Genomic DNA, 18,129 nt, shown 5'->3' on the forward strand with positions numbered 1-18,129 from the left:
CTAAAGGTAACTACAAAGAAAAATATAAGAGCTAGTATTTTTGTAGTTTTCCTACATAACTTAGAAGGCAAATGTGTAAAACAATTACTATAAACCTATGTCAATGAATACACAACGTATAAAGATGTAATCTGTGGCAGAGATATACAAGAGGTGAAAGCTTGAATACCACTGAAACTAAGTTGGAATTATTCAAACTAGGTTTTTATAAACTTAAGAGGTCAATTCTAATCCCCAAAGCAAGCACTAAGAAAATTACTAAAAATATACAGAAAAGGAAGGGAGAATCGAGGACAGCAGCCTAGCCAGGCCAAGAACACAATTGTTCTGGTGTTGGGAGCTGAGAGACCCTTGTCTTTGGACGGGACTGGGATGGGGGGTATGCAGGATGAGCCCCGTGACCACTGGTACCTTCCTGCTGACAGGTGCACTCTAATTGAAATATATTTCCCTCTGCTGGTGTCCTCTTTGTCCATATTTTGGAAAGAATAATTTAAGGGGAAATTTCTACCTTACCCCAAACCTGGTGAGATAAGTAATGATCCCATAACAATTTAACAAAAATTTAATGGGTTATCCAGTTCGACCTGGATGGCTTCAATATATCCAAAGGACACCATATAGTGATGGAGTTCTAAACAGGTCTCCAACAGTTGAAAATGTGGGGAAACCAACAATCACTGAGATAACAGCCTACAATAGGCGTACCTTTGAAACTGTAAGGCATAATTTGATAATTAATATAATGTCAGCAGAAGACTTCCTGTTACCCTATCAAGCAGAATTTTTCATTAAAAACATGAATGTAGAAGAAATATTGGCTAGTGAGGTTCTGGGAGGCTTTCTTGGGGCTGTGAGAAACGTGCAGCAGCCGGAGTGTCTGAATGTCATAAACATCACGTTGGCCCTAGACAGAGGTGGCAGGGTTCCACTACCCATTCGTGACATGAAGGAGGGAGTTTATGTCCTGGTTGGTGCTGATGTCCTTTTTCTTCTTGTTAACAAGAAGTTAAAAATCCACAGAACCAATTGAGATGCAGTGAAGAAATGGAGCCTGTATTAACATGCGATAAAAAGTTCCATACTCAATTTTACATTGACTGGTGTAAAATTTCATTGGTTGATAAACAAAGCAAGTGTCCACCTATCAGGAAGTGATTTGTAGAGAGGGGATTTTACCTGATGGTGGAGAGTACACACCCCCTTCTGATTCTTTGAAAAGCAGAGACTATTACACAGATTTCCTAATCACACTGGCTGTGCCCTCAGCAGTAGCACTGGTCCTTTTATTAATAATTGTTTACATCATGTGCTGCCAACAGGAAGGAGTGGAAAAGAGAAACATGCAAACACCAGACATCCAATTGGTCCATCATAGTGCTATTCAGAAATCTACCAGAGAGCTCCATGACAAGTCCAAGAATAGAGAGACAGCATGGCCACCGTCGACACTTCCCGTGTTTCATCCTGTAACTGGGGAAATCGTATCTTCCCTACACACAGACAATTACAATAATACTAACATGCCATTGATACAAACACAGCAGAACTTGCCGCAGCTGGAGACTGCAGATGGCAGGCAAATGGTATCTCTGAAGAAAGAAAATTGCCTGAAGCAATGATTTTATAATCAGACAATACAGTAGTTATGTCTGTAGTTATTTTCTTCCAATAACTCATGAGTTTTTCTAGCATATGCTGTGCATGCTGACTTTCTTAAGTATGTACCAGATAATACAGCATAACTTTCATTTTACTAATGTATTTTTTGTACTTAAAGCATTTTTGACAATTCGTAAAATCCAATTATTTTATATTTGTTACAATAAAAAGTGATCTTTAAAAAAAAAAATATCAATGAAGACTCCCCCCCCAAAAATATATATATATATACAGAAAAGGAAAGAAGAGGAAATCAAAATATTATACTACAAAAAGCCAACTAACTACCAAAAAAATGCAGTAATGGAGGAACTAAAAGCCAAAAGCATTTAAGAATACAGAAAACAAATAGCTAAACAGCAGAAGTCCTTCCCGATCAGTGATTACTTTAAATGTAAATGGATTAAATCATCCAATTAAAAGGCAAAGATTAGCAAATTGGATAAAAAAACATGATCCGTTTATATGTGGTCTATAAGAGACTCACTTCAGTTACAGAGACAATAAAGAGGTTGGAAATAAAGAATGTAAAAAGATAATTCCATGCAAACAGTAGACAGAAGAGAGCTGGGGTGACTGAATTATCAGACAGAATGGATTCGAAGCAAAAGACTTAAAAAAAAAAAGATTATAAAAGACGAAGAAGGATATTATATATTGATATAAGAAGATGTAATAATTATAAACATATGGGCATGTAACAAACAAGTGAGTTCAATGTATATGAAGCAAAAACTGATAAAATTAAAATTGAAGGGGGAAAACAACATGTCCACAATAAAAGCTGGAGAGTTCAGTTCTCTATTTCCAATAATAGAGGAACAACCAGACAGAAGATCAGAAAACACGTTCTTCTTAACTGAACACGAAACATGTTCCAGAAGAGACAATGTGTTAGTTCACAAAATAAGTCTCAATACATTTTTAATTCTTATGTACTTTCAAAGGACCCCAAAGAGCCAAAACAATTTTGAAAAAAGAAAAAAAAATTGGAGGATTCATAATTTCCAAATTCAAAACTTACTACAAAGTTACAGTAATCAAAACAGCATGGTAAGAGACCAGAAATAAACCCTCCCATCTATAGTCAACTGATCTTTGACAAGGGTGCCAAAATTATTTTATGGGGGAAAGAACGGTCTCTTCCCCAGGAAAACTGGATAGCCACATGCCAAAGAATGGAGCTGGACCCTTACTTTACACCATATACAAAAATTTACTCTAGATATAGCAAAGACCTAAATTTAAGAGATTTAACCATAAAACTTTAAGAAGAAAACAAAGAAGAAAATCAGTATAACCTTGAATTTGGCAATGGTTTCTTTCTTTCTTTTTAAAAATTTTATACAGGAGAAATTTATTTCACTGAATAAATATGCTTTATAAAAAGCAGTCACTGACTCAGCTCTTAAACAGACTAACAATTTAAGTTCTCAAGAAATTTCATCTTAGATAATTTTAAACAGTATGAAATAGTAGGTGCAGCATCCTTCAAAAACATAACAAATCTGTTCTTGAAGAAAATGGTTTCTTAAATATGACACCAAAAGTACAACCAACAAAAGAAAATAGATAAATTGGACTTCATTAAAATTAAAAACTATTGTGCCTCTACAGACATTATAAAGAAAGTGAAAAGACAACCCATGGAGTGGAAAACTATTTTTAAATTATTTATCTTAATATCCAGAATAAAGTACTCCTACAAGTCAAAAACAAAAAAGATAACCCAATTAAAAAGTGGACAAAGGATTGAATGGACATTTCTCCAAATGAGACATTCAAATGGATAAGCACATGAAAAAGTACTCAACATCATTAGCCATTAGGGAAATGCAAATCAAAACCACAATAAGGTACTATTTTACACAAACTAGGATGGTTTACCATTTTTAAAAAAACAACAGAAAAAAATAACAAGTGTTCGGCAAGGATGTAAAGAAATTGGAACACTTGTATGTTGCTTGTAGGAATGTAAAATGCGGTAGCTGTTGAGAAAAACAGTCTAGTGGTTGTTAGTGTTTTCTCAAGAAATTAGACAAATTACCCTGTAACCCAGCAAATCCATTCACCCCAGGCCTCCGCATCTCATTGCCCACTCCCCCCAAACATGTGCCCCTCCCTGTTTTCAGAGCCCTTTATCACAGGCCTCTGTGTTCAACCTCTCCAAGAGGAAGCAGCAGATCCTGTGCCCTTAGGTCTGCCCACTGGACTATGGCTGGCTGAAGATTGGGTGTGGGCACTAGGGGTCTCAGCACAGGACCCTACCACCTGGGAGCCACCCAGCCAGCCACATTGCAGGAAGTCTGAAGACGTAGGAGCCTCACCTGAGGAGGAAGGTGCGGCGTTTGGAGAGAAGGTTTTACTGCTGCGGAGGGCTGACTGGTTCCGTGCACAGCGGGGGCTCCGGGAATTCATGGTCACCACCTTTCCCGGTGGGGTTGGTGACTGCTCCTCCTGGGCAGGCCTTGCTGAGGCTGTAGAGATGGAGTTTGCTTCTGGAGCCTGGGACAGAAAGGGGCGAAGCAATGTAAAATGTATCACATGACCAAAGGTTCCAAAGTCCCTGGAGTGAAAGACACAAGAACACTCTTGGGAATTCAGGGTGACACAAAGGGCTCACACAGCGCACATTTCCATGGTGGCAGAGGTCAAGGGAAAAGACCCCCAAGGTCACATGGAAGCACCCTGATCATGTAAATCATCCAGAAGACAAATGCTTTCCTTACAAGAACATCTCTGAGTATCTTCACTTCTTATGGGGCTGCAAGGACAAGCTGCCCTACCCCAGAGTGGAGAGAGAGGCTGCAAGGTTTCCACCACTCAAAGTGATCAAGGCACTGGAAGGGAATGCCAAGAGTCAAGCGACAAGGACTTGCTTTGGAAAGAGGCCATTAAAAAAGCAGCCATGATGACTGCAGTAGCTTTTTCAGCTGAGAGCCAGAGGAAGGAAATAAAGATTTGATTTCCAGAATGAAGCACAATCACAACTGAAGAGCCCATTACTGAGCCAAACCCCCATCCTCAAGCAGTTTCATGGCTGGGCCACAGGTGCTGCCTCCACATGCTCTGCAAGGCCTGCCTGCGGCTGCCACACCCAACCTAGGAGGCATCCCATCCTTTCAACGCCTCTGCTCTCTCCCAGCTGATATCGAGGTGTCCTGCATCTCCCAATGCCACCTCCTTCTCCTCTCCCAGTACTGCTCCTTGGTTCTCCCTCAGCCAGCCATTCCCAAGGTCCCATCACCGCCATGACTGGTCTACCTCCTTCTTCCAGTTCTTCCCACTTCACTTCCTCAATCTAACCTATGCCACCTTCCTCCTTAGCTCTCAGCCAGGCTCTTGCCAACAGTGCTGGTCCAGATACCCCTCATGCAAGAACAGGCTGTACCTCACTGATGCGCTGCAGGAGAAAAACTTCCACTGCACCTGGCAGCCCACATCTCTCATTCAAAGCCACCAGCATCCCCCACGGCTGCTCACCAGTGGTTCTCACACTTCAGTGCACATCAGAATCCCTCAGCAAGCTGTCAGAAGAGTCTGCTGGCCTGGCACCCCCACTCTAGGAACCCCTGCTCTGGGCATGTCTGCAGTACTATTTCAGCCCTGCTCCTCTCCTTTTCCACTGGAGACAGAGGCCAACCCCTCTACCCTGTCCTGTAACTTGGGCTTCCCTAGTCTCTAAGGCATCTGCTTCCACCTACGCCTGCCTCCCTAGGACACTCGAACACATTCTTCGCTCCCTCCACAGGGTAAACTGCAGAGGAGTCATTCACACTCATGGCCTCTGCTTTGCTGCCATGTGTTCACTCCCGTACTCCTGCAGCAGCGTGTGCTTGCTATGGACATCTACGCATCGCTAAGTCCAAAGGCTATCTTTCGTTTTCAGGCTTCACCTTGCATGGCCTCTGCAATGCTTGTCCTGTGGTTCTGGCTGCCCCTTCTAAGAGCTGTCCCTCCCAGCCTCCCAGCACATCTCCTCGTGCGTTTCTTACGTTTCCCATGCCACATGTCTCCCGAGCAGCTGTGTGAAGCAAGTATGGCACTAGGGTGCAGCAGAGAAGACAGGGCGTAAAATTGAGTGGGAGATGTACGCAGGAAAAAAAGAATTAAAACACACAGAGGGTTAAGTGCCATCTACACAGAAAGCCAATGGTGTGGGGAAGGGGTGCAGAGGACAGTGCTTTGTTCTTCAAGATGCATTTTTTGGCACAGGGATGCCATGGCATATAGTTTTAACGTGAAATAGCAAAGAAAGGTGTATAGTAAACACCCCAGTAGTTACTGTTCTTTCCCTCCCCAGCCCTATTTCTTTGAGGCCTCCACTTTCAGTTCCCCTAGCTATTTATTCTGGAAATTTTTAACCTCCATGCTTTTGGATACTATGTGTAGCATGCTATTTCTGACTGATACGCCTGAGTCATGGCCTGAAAGCTTCTGGGAGGCCCAGCTCTCTGGCACTTGGGAGACCCCATTTAGACGGGGCTTGTCCACTGGCATGTCTCCTGTGTCCCACTGCCAATGGTTCCACTCATGGCCTGATGGGGTATTCATGGGCATAGCCTCCTCCCTGCTGGGCCCTCTTAGTTGTTCCCTGGGCTCAGGTCACTCACAGGCCCAGACCTGGATCTTTGTTTCCATCCTTCAGGTGCCTCATGCTACTTGTCCGAGATGGTGCTCAGCCTACTCCTCCCTGAAAGAACCACCCAGTTCCTGCTGGAACAAGGAATTAGAGGCACCGCCACACTCCCTGGTCCCAAAGCCCCACCTCCCTATTTGTACCATGAGGCTGTAGCCCTGCCGCCTTCCCTGTGCCCCCAGAGCAGCCTCTCCCAGACCTCGGGGAACACTGTCAGCATGGCGGCCAAGGCAGTCCTCTTAAATTCAAACTCAGTTATGCTGCTCCCTCTCCTAAAGGCCTGCAACAGTCCCTCGCCCTGACCAAAAATGTCAAGGCATGGGCGACTCCTGAGGCCCCCTTCTCGGTCCTGCTGACCAACCCGTGATGACGGGTTGTCTAAGTCCTGCAGCTTCAGGGGCTGATGCAAGGTCACTGTGGCCTCTGCACATGCTGCTCTGCCACCTACACATTCTGAGCTTAGCAGTTTTCCTGAGGCCTAATGAGGACTTGACAATGTCAGCTGTTGGTGTTTTCCTTCTTTGAAACCCTAAGTATGGACTGATCCCCAGTGCTTGGCAAAGAGTAGGCAGCCCACCCCCAGTCCCATGGGAACCTTCTCTCATCCTTGAACCCCAGCCCTCTGGTCTCTGGCCAGCTGAGAGTCCCAGGGAGAGCACTGGCCTCCTTCAGGTCCACTCACCAGCCTAGGGTTGACCTCGGTGGAGATGAGCTTCAGGAGGCAGCCAAGGAGGCGCTGCTTGTGGCAGGTGGTGGGTGCAGGGCTGGCACAGGCACCCTGCCCTTGTACCCCCACGGCTTGGCCCTCGGGGGCCCGCACAGCCAGCCAGTCATACTCTAGCTGCAGCTTGCTGGGCTTGCCCATCATGAGGTAGACTTCGGCCAGCGTGAGCCCCTCAGAGGTCTGCAGGCTCCAGCCCTCTTCGCGGACCTGCTGGGTCAGCTGGCTAGGGGAGATGTCCTTCAGGGGCTTGGCAGCCGGTTGGCCCTGAGAAGGCGGGGGCTCCAAGGGGCTCCCCTTCTCCTGGGGTTCCTCTGTGGGCACCTCTGCTGGGTCCTTAGTGCACACACCTGGCTGAGGCTCTGAGCTGGGTGGGACCCCAACGCTGACGGGGGAAGTTGCCATAGCCTGGGCAAGGTCCGTGGTACCCTCGCTGGGGGCAAGGGCCTCAGGTGAGACACAGCCCCCTGAGGAAGAGGGCTCACTCCCAGCCCGCGGCTCGGTGCAGCGGCACTTCTCGGGGATGATAAGGTCCTGGCAGGACTTCATGTAGCGGGGGAAGGGGTCCAGGAGGGACAGCTCCTCCTCCAGGTCTGGGAGCTGGCCACAGGCACAAAGCTCAGAACCCAATGGGGGCTGAGGCCCGGGGTCACAAGCAGGGCCATCCCCACCCTCTGTGGGTGCTGCCGAGGAGGTCCTCTCAAGACTTCCTCCCATGCTGTCCTGCAGCCCGCACAGGGGTCTGTCGGCAGTGTCTGGGCTGCTCAGGCTTGGAGTGGCCCCCTCCCCAGGGCCACTCTCAGGCGAGCTCTCTCCGGAGCTCTGTGAAGCATCGGTGGGTGCAGGGGGCCGACTCCCACCCTTGCCCTCAACTCCACTTCGGGGGCACTTCCCCTGGATTCTGACCGGGCCACCTTGGATGCCCAGGATCTGGGCTGGGGGCAGCAGGTGAGAGTCCTTGGCACTCTGCCTGCAGCGGCCGCTCTCCTGCCAGTGCACCGTGCAAAAGGCCTTAGAATGTGCCACTCGGGCCACGCCTGGCAGGGGTGTCAGCGTGCAGTTCTCGCCTGGGAAAAGGTGCAGTGCCAGCCTCTCCTGGGATGGCAGGTCCCGTGCCTCATCAGCACACGAATCCTGCAGCTGCCGCTCCTCTAGTGTCTTACGCTGAGCACGCTGTCAAGGAATGCGTGATACTGGGCTCCCAATCACCCCCCATTCAGGCCACTCTCCAGGTGCCCTGGGCCTTGGCAGCTTTGGCCTCATCCACCAACAGGTAACCTAACCCTAGCCCAGGGCTGGCTGTGTCTTCGGGGAAAGTAGGTGCCTGCTTAGGACGGGGCTCAGGGCATCCCTGACTGAATGGCTTTCTTCCCCCCCCAACCAACGGCTGTAACCCAGAGTTCTCTTCTTTAGGTTGCCTATGCCTGATATACCTCCTGCGCCCCTGGGGAACCTAGTACAGAGCTGGCCAAGCCTATCCTTTTAATTTCACCCGACCCACTGGTGGGAATGGTTTAGCCGTGCTCCATGGACCAGATGGTGGCCACCTACAAAGAGGGCTGGCTGTGAAAGGGTTCTAATGCCCCAAGGGAGGGGAAAGAGGCTCCATCCCCAAAACGCAGTGAGAATGGTCTGAGCCTTCACTCCATCCTGCAGCATGCCACCACACAGCTGCCAGGCCTGACCCCAGGACCTAGGCCAAAGAGAAGCAAGGCCCCGCTCCCAAGAAATGAGTACTGCGGAGTTGAGGGTTCAATTACTCAGGAAAAAGATACGATTCTAACTTCATGGAGTGCCCACTTCTGCTTCAAGAATTCAATGAGGCTGGAGACCTTCCGGTGGAGCTCCACAATCATCCTGCAAGGGTGGCAGAAGAAGACATGGGAAGAAAGCGCAACCAGGCAGGACACCGGGGAAGCTGTACAGGGCTCCACCAGGCCCAGAAGCAGCTGGTGCAAACTAAACTTTCAAACTGAAATACTAGATTTGCAGGAATTTTAAGACAACAGAGAGAGCTCCTTTCTCCGAAGGGAAGTGGCCAGCAGAATTACAGTCTGTGACCACAGCCCGGCAGGGACAGGGATAGAATCCATCCCTGGGTTTCAGTAGCTCCTCCTAGGTCCAAAGCCTTAATCAACCTAAGAAAATAAAGATGCAGAAATGGAAAATGGGCCAACCCCACAGTCGTCCCGTGTATAGATCAGATACCAAACCTGAGGGAGACACAGAGGAAGGGCAAGGGGCTCTGTGGGGTCAGAAGGAGACACAGAGTCCTTTCATGCCCCACATGCAGCCCCACATCCTTGTGCAGGTATAAAGCCACTGCCTGGTGCTTCCAGGGGCCCCCAAGTCTAAAGAGACCAGGAAGGTACCTGAGCCCCTACCTTCTCCTCTTCTGATGTCAGAAAATGCCATGTACAAAGCCAGGGAATATGGGTGAAGGTGCTTTGTGATCACCCAGGGCTCAAAAGCTGCCCTCTGCCAGCAGCTGGTATCTCCCACTAAGTGTCAAAGGCCATGCTACCTGAGCCGTGGGTTCTGGGCGAGACTCTGCACGCGAGCCCAGGCGTGGTTGTTCCGTGGCTGCAGCTCTACAGGGACTTTCAGGGGCAGGCGCACTGGTTTCTGGTCCTCTTCGTCACTCAAGCCTGCGGCAGGAAGAGTCCGTAAGAGCCTGGCAGTGACTGGCCTTGATGCAGCGGACAAAGCACTCAGCCAGCACACAGACGGATTCGGGGGATGCTGTGTAGGCGGCTCTGTGAGTGGAGCAATATGGGCGGGGAAACCCTCTGACACATGCATGAAGGCAGACGCCACGAGACCCGCTCCTGACCATGCCCAGGGGACATGCTGCTGGGACATGGAGAGGTGTCCCTCGCAAGGGTTAAGCAGGGGCAGGAACAAAGCAATCGCTGCAGAAACAGCGCCACCTCAGCTTGTCTGTCACTCCCCATGACTGGAAGAATGCCTCCCCACCCCAGGCTGTGCAGGCCGCAGGCGTGGCCCAGCACACCCCACCCTGCCTTCCGGGTGCGTGGCCCAGCACAACCCACCCTGTCCCCCGCCCACCTTACATACCGTCAGGATCACAGAGCTTCTTCAGGGCACGGCACATGGGTGCTTTGATGCGCAGGTTTCTCCCTTTATAACGCACCGTGGTGGCCCTGGGGAAGGGGTGTGGAGCGGTGTTGAGGCCTCTGTGCAGCCAGAGAGGCCTGCGGTCCAGGCTGAGCTGGACAGGAGCAGGGTCCAAGCATCCGCCCTGCCTCCAGAGCTGCAGCTCAGACCCCTGTGGAGGGTTCCACAGACCACAGAACACCTAGGCCTTCAGGATGGCCCTGAGGTGTGTCCGACGGTGCTGCACCTCTGTGACCCGCCCCCGTGAACCGCCTCACAGGGCACAGGCAGTTGTCCCGCCCTGGAGGGCCCACCTCCTTGGAGCTGCCTGTCTGCTGGCACCTTCCCTCTTGCTTGGAGGTGAGGGGTCATAAGAAGCTATCCCAACAGCACAGCTCTCAAGCAGCCTCCATGTGTCTCTGAGCATGGTAGTGGCACTAAGAGGGCAGGCCACTCCCAGCAGCAGGCCTGGTGCCACCCCTGAGCTCCCTTTATTGGCTGGCCATGGGCCGGGGTGGCTGGGCTGCCCAAACCTGTTTCCCACTGCTGCTCGCACTGTAGAATACCAATCAGAAAAATACTATATAACTACCGAAATGAGTCCCAAAGCCACAGGAACAGTTCTTTCTATGAAGCACACTTGAATGGCCTGGAAATGACCAAGGAAAGGTAAGTTGTGCCAAAAAAACAGTGGCTGAGTTTTAAATCCGGGCAAGACAACTACCCAAGGGGGGGTCTGGGAGGACTCGGAGGTCGCACTGTGCCACACAGGCTCCTGTTCTCACTCCCCTTCAGAACAGAAACGGCAGATGCTGACCACGGCTTTGGTTCTTTGAGAGAAACCGCTCACGACTAAGTAGCTTGTGGGTAGGCATGCTGCTAACATGTCTTATCAAATGTTCCAGGCATTCTATATTGTATTTATGCTCTGCTTTAACCAATTTTTCAGCTGATGACCACCAGTCACCATGATGTCAGGGGAAAGCTTTTTCTGTACATGTTGTGTGATTTCTAAGAAATATTCAGTGAAAAAGTCACAGAATGCCTAAGGCAGGATTCAAAAAATATATGAAAACCAAATTACATATTTGCATTTGTATATATTTGTATCAGCAGCTGTGCATTTAGGGATATAACCTTCCTGAGGAAAAATTCAGAAGGATAAACACAAAATGACCATAAGTAATTTCCATTCATCCAGCCACCCACCCATACACTCTTAGAGAGGGAGACAGGATGAGGTGGTTGGGGGGAGACTTACATTTTATATACATTTGTAGTGTTTATAATTTTTAAATGACTGTATCAATATATTACTTGTGGGTACAAAAAAATGATACTTAGAATTAGTGATCGAATGCAAATACTCCTTTCAGAAGGAATGGCCTTGAAAGGGACTCTCTGGGACTCTTGGCTCCCAGCGGTTTGAGGAAAGGGGAGTCTCGGGCATACCCACCCAACAGAAGAGCCCAGCCTGTGGCAACCCCAACAGCAGAGCCCTATAACCACAATCCTCACCTCTCAGGTAAAGGAGAGGCACCTTTCCTCTTTAGCAGGGAAAGCATTACGCAGACTCACTCCCCTAAACAGTGGGGTTTGGCACAGACCCACCCCCTAAGCATTTAAGGCTTTAAGGAAGCGTTTACACGGCCAAACAGATGGTGCCATACTCTGGGGGCTGGGGGTGGGGGGCGGGGGCAGGAGGTGGGAGGGACAGCGGGGCACATCAGTTCACGAAGAGTGCTCTATGATTCCAAGGCTTCCTGTCCTGGCAGCCAGATTCCCCGTCACGCACCCATTCATCTACGGAGCTTCTACTCCAGCTCTCTGTTCGTCCACCCACCCACTCCAGGACTGACTTAGCTCCCTCTGTGCTGGGAACCAAGCACAGGATATCAAGGAGTGGAACGGGGCTCCAGAAAGCTGGGCCAAGGAGACAAGACAACCACCAGAAAGAAAGCTTCTACACCTGCCCTCTTCTGCCTGGAGGGTAACTCAGAGCAGAGACCACAGGCAAGCACAGAACACTGTGTTCTGCTGAACAAAATTCTGGGATCTGCACTGTGACGTTCAGATGACAAAGCACTGCAACAGTTTTATTCATGGTGTTGGAGCCAGACTGCAGGCTGAGGAGTTGGAGGATATTCTAAAGAGAGCAGTAACCACAGAGTCAGCTCTTCAACAGCCTCCTGCAATAAACTGCTCTGCAAACCAGTGAGCCTCTCTGCTTCTCTGCCCCCAAGCGCAATAGTACAGCAGGCTTTGAACAGCAAGGGTGGCAGGTGGCACCTGCGTTCGAGAGAATCACATTTTCCGTTAAACTGGGACTTCCCTTTTTTTTTCTTTTTTGGTGAAAGTAAGCAGAATCTTTTCCATTACTAGGTTGACATTCTTGCCTCTTCTCTCAAACAGCAGTTCTGTGGCAGGCTGAGACTGGATCAGTGCTCAATGTCAAAAGCTGTGTTCGAGTTCCAAGGTGAGGCAAATGCTCAGACCTAGTGAGGGTCCTAGCAAGTGTTCATGCTCCTGCCAGTTCCCAGCTGAAAGACCAGGCCAGGAAGGCTTCCCCAGGGCACCATGTACTGTTCGTGGAAGAAACACAGCCTGACTTCTGGCCCAACTCAACGACCCGCAGAGGGTGAGTTTATCCACTGAAAATCATGCTAACAAAACAGGCAGCAGCAATTGTGCTCTATGCAGAGGAGTCAAGCTTTCCTTTCTGAGATGAGATTTATTTTCTCTTCTGCTAAGCACGTGCTAAATTCTATGCTTCTAGGTCTGTGACCAGGTAATAAGATTTAATTTTAGAGCTTTTCTAGATTCATCTGCTTCTTAATTTAATTCTACAATTATATAACCAGAAGTGATCCACAGTTAATTGAAGTATGGATAGAAAGTCAGTTAACCGGTCCAGCTGCTTTCAGTATTACATCAAGTAGTAGTTTTCCACTGCCTCCTCATTAATTCCCCACCCCACCCCCATCTCTGGTTCATCTTTACAGATCTTTTACTTTGTTCTTAAAAACTGATGTCTCTTGGTAAAAGAATAGAGACTACAATCAATAAAATAGACCAAAAGGTCTGGAAATAAACCCACACAAATCCAGCCAGTTGATTTCTGACAAGGGTGCAAAAGCAGTTCAGTGGAATGGAGGAAGGACAGTCTTATCAACAAATGGTGATGGGACAACTAGACATCCATATGCCAGAAGAAGAAAGAACCTCAAACTCAAACTAAACCTCACATCATGTACAAAACTCAATTCAAAGTGCGTCATGGATATGAACGCAAACTGTAAAACTGAAGGAGGCTGGGAAGAGAGCCTAGGACAACATCTTTGGGACCATGACTTAAGCAAAGATTTTTTAGATGTGCCACTGAAAGCACAATCCACAAAACAAAAAGATGACAAACCAGACTTCACCAAAGTTAAGAACTTTTGCTCTGGGAATGACATTTAGAGAATGAAAAAGATAAGTCTTAGAAAAGGAGAACATATTTGCAAATCACATCCCTGACAAAGATTCATATCTAGAATAGGTAAAGAACTAATCTATCCTCAATAATAAAAAAATGGGTATAAGACATGCACAGATACTCAGCTGAAGAAGATGGTAAATAAGCCCAAGGAAGAGGCTCATCATTACTAGTCATCAGAGAAATGCAACTGAAACCTAATGAGACAGCAATTTCTAATATTTTCTCACTAGATCCAGGCTGAAACTGGATCAGGGCTCAATGTCAAGAGCTGTGTTCGAGTTTCAAGGTGAAGAACTCCTGAAACTGAAAACAAGTGTGGGGAGCCACTGGTATTCTATCTAACCCAGGGAAGCAGTTTGACAGCTCTCTACACAGTTAAGACATACACTTAACACCTCAAAAGGAAAAGCCAAGTTTACCCAAAAACCTGTAGGTGAATGTGTAGTGTGGTTTCCTTGCAATCACTGAAACCTCAAACTACCCAATGTCTCATCCCCCACTGGGGATGGAGGCACAGACGGCCATGCGTCCGTACATGGACACCACTGAGCTAGCAACAGCCGGAAAAGTCTCTGACGCAATGTGTCAAGTGAAGGATGTCAGCCTCAGAGATTGCCTCCTGAACAATTCCACTTCTGTGATGTTCTGGAAAAGGCAAAACTGGAGGCATGGGCAAACAGCTCAGCAGATGCTAGGGGCTGGGGTGGGGGTGAGGAGGATGGAACTTCAGGGGTTAACGGGACGGGTCTGCAACCTGCCCATGCTCACTCAAGGCACCGCATTTGCTAATGATCAGAACTGGATACCACACCTCCCACTCTGTTCTCTACCTCCCGACCAAGGACCCTGACTTCAAGTCCTCTAAGAGCTCCTGCAGCTCTGTGGTGGCCTTCAGACACCACATGGGCCTGCCAGTGGGGCCTCCACATACCTGCTCCTTCAGCCTGGGGACCCCCAACCGCTATTGTAGATAGAACTGGCCATCTCTTTCTTCAAAACCTTAGCACGAACATCCTCACCTCCAAGAGTCTTCTGGAGACACTTCCAAGAAGTTCCCTTCCTGTGTCTTGGCCACTGCATGTAATGATCTCATTATGACATCCACTGCAGGTTATAATACATATGCCTGTGACTTCAAGGAAATGAATGGATTTGTTGAGTGACTTGCATGGCCTTGTCCTGAGGGCTGAGCTGGCTTATCCAACATTGCATTCTCGTACCTGTTGCTGAGTGGCACTCAGATGTTTCTGGAACAAATGGATGCACTACTTGGTAGTGTCAGGCCTCTCTATGGTTGCAGACAGAAGTCTTCTGACTAATCTGTCATAGCACCTGCTGCTCCTCTGTTGTTTCAAACCTTTTCCTGGATGTCAGCTCTCAGCACCTCTCCGAGGACTGAAGAACAAGCCCATGTGGTAGGTGAAGCACTGAATGCAGCCAAGGCGGGCTTCTCTGATGAAGGGCCGAGAGGGCCTGTGGTGGGTTCCTTACGCCCTATCCAAGGCCCAACAGTGCCCCCCAGCACCTCGGTCCCAAGATCGGGGAGGACTTCACTTGCCATTTGTTGATATATTTGTTTACTCCTAGCAAATTCTCCATCAGGGCCCATGTCTAAGCCAATTTCTGCTTTCTTTAGCCACCTTCTCAACCTTTAAAAATACATACTGTAGAAGGATCACAATAGGGGACTAAGGCTGAGAAAGAAGCCAATTCATTCTCCTCCTGTCCATGTACCACCCCAGGCCTGCACTCAATGCCCCTTCACTGATGGAACCCTGTGCTCTGAGCAGAGGCAGACCCAGGAACCAAACCCCACCAGAGGACAACCACTCCATCCAAGACTGGAGGGACCCAAGGCAATGCACAAGCTCTGTTTCCATTTCCCGTGTGAGCCCTAGAATCACCGAGCCAGATACCTAGACTCACCAGAGAGGTGGGTGCTGCTCTCTACAGGTCTCAGGTGGATGCACTTGGGGCTGGCTCAGTGTCTACTGTGCACCCAGCTCAGGCCCTCCCACCAAGGACGCAGCCGAGGAGCATTCTGGCCCGTGTTTCTGCAGACACACTTAAAGTCACTTATAGGCAGTAAACGCTTCCTCTCAAAGTACACCCTGCCCTGGAGCCACGGCCCCCAGCCATGCTCAGGAAATGTCACTTTTACACAACATGAACGTGCTGTGCAGCTGATACATTTCCCCACCTGCCCCTGTCAGTCCTTTGACCTGTTTTCTTTCCTTTTATATTGGGATGAAGGATCTACCTAAGGCATAAGGCGAGCACAAAGGACACACCTCAATGTGGGTCCAGTTGTTTCCATGGAATTCAAAGGCAGCTCCTTGTTAAACCAGCGCCAGTCTGTGCCCACCACAGGGGACTACAACCCTGGTGCCATGTCCTGTGCCCTGACACTCTGCAAGGCTAGTATCATCTGCCCCAATCACACAGACAGACACAGAGATGAGGTCACCTGCCTAAGGCCAATCAGCCTGCAGGAACTGGCACTGGAATTCAATCCGGGTCTGTATCCCAAATCCACACCTGTCCTCAGGACCGGGAAGGTTAAGCAACTTTGATCTTTGCAGCCTCCGCCTGTTCGCCATTGTTGTCTGTGTTCTGTAATGCGGTGCACACACGTACAGTGGAGGGCTCTGCTCAAACGCATTTCCTGATAGCAGCACACACCAGGGGCCACAAACGAGTGTACAGCACAGAGGGGAGAAAGAAAAATGATTTAAGGCACAACGTGGGACATAACACATGACACACCTGCAGGCTCACACACACAGACACAGGGACAGGCAGACAGCGATGCAAGCCAGCACCAAGTCAGGAAGGAGTTTCCAGAGGTGACTCTAAACGAAAGGCTCCCAGCTTCCAGGGCACTATCCTTTCAACTCTTCTACATGTTTGAACTTTTTCACAATAAAACTCATTAAAAAACTGAAAGCAATCCCCTTACTTCTTAGATGCAGGAGTTTATCTCTCGGAAGAGCTTGTGGCAATAAAGCAACTGCGCACTCTGAACACGATACCCATCAGCTTCCTCAAACAGTTTTTAAAAATAAAGGTGAGCCACCGATCAAGTGCCTGGCCTCTCACCCTCTCAGCTTAGGGATGAACATGGAGCACCGCTAGGGCCAGAGGCCAGCGAAGAAACTGCCACAGTGAACATGGCAACCTGATGGCACGATGGCAAGTGAGAGGATTCATGGAATTGCATCTTGGGGTGCCTGTGGTGATGTGGAGTTTTCCTGCCTGAGTCTCGATAGAAGAGATGGGGGAACAGCTCAGAGTTGGTCTCAAGAAGGGGAGAGCCTTCCAGATGGGGAAACGATATGCACCTGGGCCACAACATGTGTGGCTAGAGGCAGGAGGGGTGTGAGAAGGAGAGGCAAGGCCTTCCTCCCAGCCCTGAGCCCAGTGCCCAGAAGCTCTCCTCAGGCCTGCAGTTGGGGACCACAGCTGTGTTTGGTTCCCCCCCGGTGCCCCCCCACCCCCATCGACATCACATCCTGAACAGGAGGAGGAGCAAGAGAACTAATGTGGGGTGTGTTAGGGTATCCCTGACAAAGCTTCTCTGCATCCCTGGAGACTCCCGGGGGCTCATTCCAGCTCTCACAGACTCTGCAGGACCATACCAAGGGACAAGCGTCCTTCATTCCACCAATCTCTGAGGGCCACAGAGGACAGTGCCACCAGGCTGTGACAAGGCCCAAATTACAACAGGGCCTGACAATGGCTCAAGCTGTGGGTAGAATATTTTTGTTGCCAGGAATACAGATAAACACATTTTTACAACTATATTCCCACATAGAAAAATTTATTGTAGGAGCCTAAACTAGTAAAAAAGAACATCTTTCCTATATGGAATTCTTCTCTTCTGATCAAACAAAAGTACATTCTTATAGCACACACGCCTGAGGCAGGAAGTGGGGGTGCCTGTGCACCCACCAACCCAAGAGCCACACTGAACTGGGAATGGATGGTCCATCTGGACACCCCACTAGGGCCAACACTCACACATGGATGCTGCATTTGCCAAACAACGAAAGCTAGGAGTCAACATTGTGCCCCGAAACCCCTCCTGCCCTTGAGGATGAAACTCTGCCGGTTGAGTGCCACGCAGCCAATGCTGACATGAGGGCTTGCTCTTTAATCGCTTCCCTGGGGGCGTATTCCCAGAAGTGGGGGACATTTGAAACTGAGATTGTTACACACTGACATACATCACCGTCTGCAAACACTATGGCTGACACCGGCTTTAAAGAGCTGTGGAACTGCTGCAGTCTGGGATGTGAAGATTACTGTTTTGAGTTATCTGGTGTTTTATGAAGAGTGAAGCGGATCATCTTTCAAGTGCTCAGAAGCATTTCAATTTCTCCAATGAAATGCCTGTCCACATGCTGCCCATTTTCAAGTGAAGTATCCACCTTACTTTCCACTGCTCTGGGAAGAACGGTCATGTCCCACAATAAGAATACATTTTCCTGCAGGTATTTTATATATTTG

At 48.9% G+C, this 18,129-nt stretch overlaps 1 protein-coding gene and 1 pseudogene across 3 annotated transcripts in view; one reads left to right on the forward strand and one right to left on the reverse strand.

The window, feature by feature from the left end:
* Positions 1–18,129, reverse strand: part of CRAMP1 (cramped chromatin regulator 1) — an 80,038-nt gene that overhangs the window by 16,092 nt on the left and 45,817 nt on the right. For all 3 annotated transcript variants that reach the window (XM_077142254.1, XM_077142251.1, XM_077142252.1), the window contains 5 exons: positions 10,101–10,186; positions 9,547–9,670; positions 8,798–8,879; positions 6,984–8,186; positions 3,990–4,167 (listed from right to left, as the gene is read on the reverse strand). In XM_077142254.1, coding sequence (XP_076998369.1) covers positions 3,990–4,167; positions 6,984–8,186; positions 8,798–8,879; positions 9,547–9,670; positions 10,101–10,186 — 1,673 coding nt within the window. The remainder of the gene's footprint in view (positions 1–3,989; positions 4,168–6,983; positions 8,187–8,797; positions 8,880–9,546; positions 9,671–10,100; positions 10,187–18,129) is intronic.
* LOC143667825 (epsilon-sarcoglycan pseudogene) lies at positions 389–1,622 on the forward strand (annotated as a pseudogene).

The sequence above is a fragment of the Tamandua tetradactyla genome, chromosome 23 (assembly GCF_023851605.1).
Source record: "Tamandua tetradactyla isolate mTamTet1 chromosome 23, mTamTet1.pri, whole genome shotgun sequence".
In the NCBI taxonomy this organism is placed as follows: Eukaryota; Metazoa; Chordata; class Mammalia; order Pilosa; family Myrmecophagidae; genus Tamandua; species Tamandua tetradactyla.